This window comes from Limulus polyphemus, unplaced genomic scaffold (assembly GCF_000517525.1).
Source record: "Limulus polyphemus unplaced genomic scaffold, Limulus_polyphemus-2.1.2 Scaffold1421, whole genome shotgun sequence".
In the NCBI taxonomy this organism is placed as follows: Eukaryota; Metazoa; Arthropoda; class Merostomata; order Xiphosura; family Limulidae; genus Limulus; species Limulus polyphemus.
In genome coordinates, this window is record NW_013667031.1 from 19983 (window position 1) to 26747 (window position 6765).

Sequence of the window (6765 nt, forward strand, 5' to 3'; positions counted from 1 at the left end):
TATATGACTTTTCATGTTTATTCATTACTTTTGCATGCTATACTATGATTTCATAAGGTAAAAAGAAACATTGATTTTTTTTTCTTTGCATATTGGGTGGGGGTTTTTCCACCCCACATGAGCAATGATAGGGTTAATTAAAGTAATTCACTTTTATGGATCATATTAGCAGGACTTCTCACAAGGTTTAAGTTTTAATAACTATATGAAACACAACAAATACAGCATGATAGCAATTAAATTTTTGAGGAAAAAAATCTTGAAATAAAAAATTAAGCAATTAATTTTTTTAACCAAATAGCACCCTACTATAAAATGTATAAAACTGATGTTTGCACAAAAAAGTATTCAGTGAATGTAAATTTTGATACATACTTCAGAAACTAATTTTGTTACAAAATAGGATCCAATTTCTAAACGCTCTAGAAATTCACATTTTTATAAGAAATTAAAGACATACTCAAAACATGACAAACCCACCTCATTTTTGTAAGGTTTGACATACACAGTCCATTGGTGAGTATGGCCATCTTCTTCTCTTTTCTTTCCAAAATAACGAGCAATATTTCCATAGACAATAGGTTTGATGATGGTCACCCCCTAATTTGTACAACAGCATTTATAGATGAAAGCAGCAGATCAGATTAATATAAAATTTATCTTGCAATTTTGTAACCTTATACTATCTACAAATCATACAAGTATTGTGTACTTTAATTACTTTTCACTGGTACAGCATATTATATAGGAAGAAAAGAGCAAACTAAAGTCTCCAGTACAGGGAATGATAAGCATAGGCCATCCAGAGAGCATGGAAAATAAAATTGTTATTAAAGATTTATTCCTTGGTGTTTTCATTATACGATGTAACCCAACAAAGAAACAGTCCACTAGATTTGACATGAAACAGACACTTATATAATTCTCCTCATTAAGCATTTGTACTAATTTACTGCTTAGCTTTTTAAGAAAAGGATGTGTTATGAATTCATGTGAAATGCAACAAATGTATATGACTCACTACCAAAACCACTGAAGTATGTATCTTAAGTGATTTTTGAACACTCAATGATCAAACTGATAGTTGGTCAAATGAAGACATACATATAAATTGTTGAAACCACTACATTCATAGCCCTAACTCTTCCATATATCAAATTCAACAAAAGTATTCAGATTATTTCTTTTTTAAAGGTCTATCAGCATTTATTAAGTTTGCAAACAAAACTTAATTTCTATTTTGGGTTCTTTATTAATATAATATTTCAATTTCCAGTTTAGACTTAATTTAATATTTCTACAGAGTAAAAAAAAATAAAAATACTAGCAATGCTTTTCAGTTCATGAATATTGGGAACTTGGCAATACAGTTTAAATCTTTGTAAAACAAAGGTAAATTATTATATAGGTATATACGTCAAGATAATTACAGAGCAGAAAATCCTTGAATACTCTAGCTCAATCATCAAAGTATTACTAGTTTTCAGGTTACATGGAAAAAAAAGCCCATACATAAATAGTGATGGATGGGAGGTGGTATGAAACTATCATGTACTTAATAAACTTTTACATGAACAATTTCACATGGACTTTGACAAATTTTCTCTTTTTGTGACTAAAAAAAAAAGATTGTCTAAAATGTCAATAAAACTATCAAACTGAAAATTATGGCACATTTAATTCAGTATAAAACCTAATCTAAGCATCGTTGTAACAGTGCCCTAGACTATACTCATACAAAAAAATTATTTAGAATATACTGCTTTTGAAATTATAATAAATAATTAAAAACAACAATTAAGATAAAAGACATGATAGGGAATACTAAAGATAAAATAGAATTAATACATAAAATGGGTATTTACAAGATAGAATGTGAATGTGGTGGTATTTATATTGGTCAAACTAAAAGACATTTAAAATACAGATTGCAAGATCATAAAGGATATATAAGAAATAATAAAAGAAAAATGTCAGCTATAACCAAGCATGTAAAACTAATAAACATAAAATATTATGGGAAAAAACTTTAACTTTGGGTCATAGTATTATAGCATTAGATATTAGAGAAACATCAGATATAATGAAGTATTAAACAGAGACGAAGGACCAGCAAGTCAATATGTTGATATATGGTGAGATATATTATAATAATTATAAAAAAACAGTAGACCAAGGAAATGTGTAAATAATAGTCAAGCAATGCAAAAAGGGGTAAAAGTATAAAGTGTGTCTTTTAAGGAACTCCTGATGATGACATACATCATGTCGAAACTAGTACTTGTAGAGTGTTGTTTTAAAGTGGAAGCCATATGGCTTCAATAAAGTTTTAATTGTATAAATAGTAAATGTTGTTTTTAATTATTTATTATAATTTTAAATATTATACAAGTGTTGGTAATTCATATACTGCTTTTACTAATTAATATACACTAAGTAAGTATGCCCAATAATAAGAAACTAAACCCATAAAATGTACATTTTCAATTTCATGGTAAGTTCCATATATGATGTACATGTTTCTTGTGCTGGTTACTACCATCAATAACATAGTTGTATTCATGGCCGGAGCTTATACAGCCCATGCCAACCTTTCAATATGCAAAAGGTGACCTCATAATTAGTATCAATACAATTATTTTTCTAGTTCAGCTTTATTTCATAAATATCAAACTGATAACCTGTATACTTTTATAAATAACTTATTTTTAATTTGCTAATTAAAAAATTTTGTAATAAAATTATGAATGCCTGATACACGTTGTAAATTTATTTTTAGAAATGAACATACCTTAACTCTCCCACCTGAGTCTGGTCCAAACTCTGACATATTGCAAAGCCAGTTTTGTTGAAAATTCTTTATGTTCAAAAAGACCAACTCAGACGGAGTCCATTTTTGCTACTCAATTAATGCACAAGTCTAATGAACCAAAAAAACAACAACAAATATTAAAATCTATAAACACATGACTAATGCTTCACAAAACCCAAGTGTACCAGAAAGGAAGTAAGACTAATGGAGCAAATTTGCAGTTTAAACTATCATAATTGTTTAGTATGTATACCTATACCAAAAAAAAAAAAAAAAGTTAGAAAGAACACTCTAGGTCTCATATCCACTGTATAAACAGTATTCTGCAGATTAGTTCAATAGTAGCTACTTTGGTAAGTTTTAAACAAAGAAAGGGCCATTTGGCACCAATATTTTTGGAGTACTAGTAATCATAACTGGGGCAAGATACATATGATATTGTGATATACTATACCGTATACACGGAAAAGTTGACATTTAATTTTGTAATTACCAGTAACTCGTGTAAGTATCGGTACTCTGTTTTCATATACTTTGTGTTTTACTTGAAAATACTGCAATTACATTTTTAATTATCTAATTCTAAGTAACATATTAAACTATGAGGTTAACACAAATACATATTACACTCAAACTCGAAACAAACTCAAACTCAAGTTTCAAAAAGAGAAACTGAAGTCGTGGTCTACACATTCGTCTATGTTGTCTGGCGTTGGGCGTAGCTAATTAGTTTCTTTCTTTTTTTTAAATGCATACAAATTAATGTCTCCCTACGAGTTTGATCTTTAAAAAATAATGCATTGAATCTGAGCTAAGTAAATTATTTACTGTGAAGACAGTGAAACCTATAGTTACCGCTAGTAAGAGTCTATCTCAAATTCATAATACTAGTGCCCTCTATTACTGATGTGTAAATTAGTTGAATTAATTACAATATTATATAAAAAAAAAAACTCTCATTACTTGGGTATTTTAGTTATTTTGTTTTCGTCGACTTTAGATACATAACTACTTCCCAGGTATATTTATTAAATGTAAAAATGCAAAGTCTTTCGTTAGAATAGCGGGCTTAAAGCATATAGTGTCCTAAGATATTCCTTTAGTGCTTGTATTGCGGGATTTGATACTATAAGAGAGACAAGCAAATATCGTCAATTTAATAAAAATGTTCTGTTGATCAATACAGTTGAAATGAGATAACAGAAAGCGTTCTGTAATGGCGTATGTTATAATAGTTTGTTTTAAATTTCGAGTAAAGTTACACGAGGGTTATCTGCGCTAGCCGTCCCTAATTTAACAGTAATAGACAAGAGGGAAGGAAGCTAGTCAACGCCACCCAATGCCTACTCATGTGTTACTCTTTTGTCAACGAATTATAGGATTAATCATCACATTATAACGCCCTAACAGGTGAAAGGGTGAGCAGGTTCGATGACGGAGATTCGAACCCGCGACCCTCAAATTACGAGTCGAGCGCCCTAGCCACCAGGTCATGCCAGGCTCTGTTATAATAATAGAGAACAAGTAGTTCTGATGGTTCATAAGAGAACCGAACCCAAAGTTTTAAGACTAATGGACCATAAGGGAGCTAAAAACCAACAAAGTGAATTAAAATATATTGAATGCCTGCTATAAGTGTTACAAAGTTTTTTCTAATCGGTCATAAGGAGTTTTAAATATCCGAAGATTTAAATATGAATGGTTTTACAAGGTTTAAGAGGGAAAAACTTGTTTTCATTGACCAATTACGAAGTTTTACTATACATACATGCACAACTTTCTTTACTTTGCGAAACTAAGAGAACATAAAATTATTAATATTAATCTTTATCGCTTGTTCATTTTTCTTAGAAACTCGACTGACACATATGAAGCATTAAGGAAGTATCAGAATTCAATATCTATTCTACCAACATAACCTTGTATCGGATTGTATTAAAAGTTGGTTTAAAAGTCAGAATTTTGTTTATTTGTTGTTAAGAGTAAAGTTACGCAATGTGCAATATGTTGTATGCCCACCACGTGTATCAAAACCCGGTTTTTAGCATTATAAGTTTTCAGATTCACTGCTGATCCACTAGGGGCTAAAAGTGTGTGTTTGTTTTATAGCAAAGCCACATGGGGCTATCTGGTATGTCCACTGCGGGAAATTTAACCCTGGATTTTAGCGTTGCTTGTCCATAAACTTACCGCTGTCCTACCAGGAGATGTTTAAAACTCGGAAAGAGAAAATGCGGATCCTGAATATTTTCCAGTCATGTGCTACATCGAAGAACTACCCTAGTACAATATATAAAATACAGTTGTGTTTGTACTTGTTTGTATTTTATGTTCTTACAAGAAATTAATTATTTATATGAAAAAAGAACGATTATAAAGAAATAAATCAGAAAATTTATGTGTTTAAGTAATACCAAACGTGTTTCTGAACTTTGAAATGCAAAATTAAGGTAAGATAGTAAAATAATTAAATAAACAAAATCGAAAAACTTAGTAACAGAAGGTTCTTGTTCTCTCTGGGTTTGTAGACAGACTTTTTGAAATGTGGTGAATTTTTAAAAAATCCTTTACAAAAAAAAAAGGTTTTTACTTTATTTTCTTGAAAAAATCGAGATTAAAAAACAACACTGTATTGCTCACTATTCCTAGTATGAGTGCGGCTTAAAGGTAAACGTTCTGGACTGTGAATCTAAGGTTCGCGATCAATTACCGCCAAAAGAAAAATATTGTGCGCCTTACTTAGGCACATAGGTGCGTTATAAAAGTGGCAGTCAGATTATTCTACTAACTTTGATAATAGTAGCTCAAGAGTTGGAGATAGGTGGTATTGTCTCGGGGAGGATCCAGGATTTTCCAAAAGGGATGGGGTCTGAATGAAAGAATGTGGAAGAGTCTGAGAGTGAGGTTTGCCCTATTTCTGAGAAGCTGAAGATTTTTTGAAATTTGAAATCTCTCCAATTCCAATTTGTGACAATTTCCATTTATTTTTGACGATCACTCTCTCTCTCTGCGGGTCACAGCATGGCCAAGTGGTTAGGGTGCTTGACTCGCAATCTCAGGGTCGCGGGTTCAAATCCCCTTCCCACCAAACATGCTCGCCCTTTCAGCCGTTGGTACGTTATAATATGATGGTCAATCCCACTATTCGTTGGTAAAAAGAGTAGCTCAAGAGTTGGCGGTGGGTGATGATAACTAGCTGCCTTCCCTCTGGTTTTTTACTGCTAAATGAGGGACGCCAAGCGCAGATAGCTATCGTGAAGCTTTGTGCGAAATTCAAAACAAACCAAACCAATCTGTTGGCGCCTGTATCAGAGTGTCTCGTGATCCTTCTCTACGTAAACCTATTGTTCACCACACTAAGGTCTACTTGACTACTGTCCTCTTTAATACAATCCTTCCATCTCTTCTCGGATTCCATCTCCACCGCTTACTTTTCAATTTCCCCTCTGTTGCCCATTTCACCAAACTATCCTCATCCATCCATTGCACATACCACCTCAGTCTTAATTTTTACACATTCTCTCTGATGCTACAAATCTTCACCTCCTGTTTACAATTGTTTAATTTGCACTATTTTTGTGAACGCGTGATGCCAATGCGTATCTAGAAGTTATTCAAGACAAATGTGTGACTAGACTACAGTGGCAGAGACGGTGTTAAAAGTAGAAAATGATTTCTAGTTTAGTAATGAATGTTTGTCAAGAATCTTCGTCAGCATTTAGCTTTAGTCAAAGTTGGATGTTGAATTTTTAGGCTTAATGTTTGGATGGGAAGGATTCCATTGTATATTTTATATAACATTTTGATTGGAAAGTTCTATCCTTTATTCCTTACTATGTACACTGAGTGGTAACAAGTAAATAGACACCTAATTTTTCGTCATTTAAATGATTTATGCTAACTAATTTGTGTTCACAGAGCACTATAGAAATGAAAAATGGTCCGCACACTAG

The 6765-nt window shown here is 31.9% G+C and overlaps 1 protein-coding gene across 4 annotated transcripts in view; it reads right to left on the bottom strand.

Annotated features, from left to right (window-relative positions):
• Positions 1 to 3700, bottom strand: part of LOC106463486 (YEATS domain-containing protein 4-like) — a 12155-nt gene extending 8455 nt beyond the window's left edge. For 2 of the 4 annotated variants that reach the window (XM_022390987.1, XM_013923525.2), the window contains exons 1-3: positions 3641 to 3697; positions 2792 to 2920; positions 481 to 600 (exon numbers count right to left, since the gene is read on the bottom strand). In XM_022390987.1, the coding sequence (XP_022246695.1) occupies positions 481 to 600; positions 2792 to 2830 (159 nt within the window). In that variant the 5' untranslated portion in view covers positions 2831 to 2920; positions 3641 to 3697. The other 2 variants (XM_013923523.2, XM_013923524.2) reach the window with 2 other exon arrangements.
• Between the last annotated feature and the right edge of the window lie 3065 nt (positions 3701 to 6765).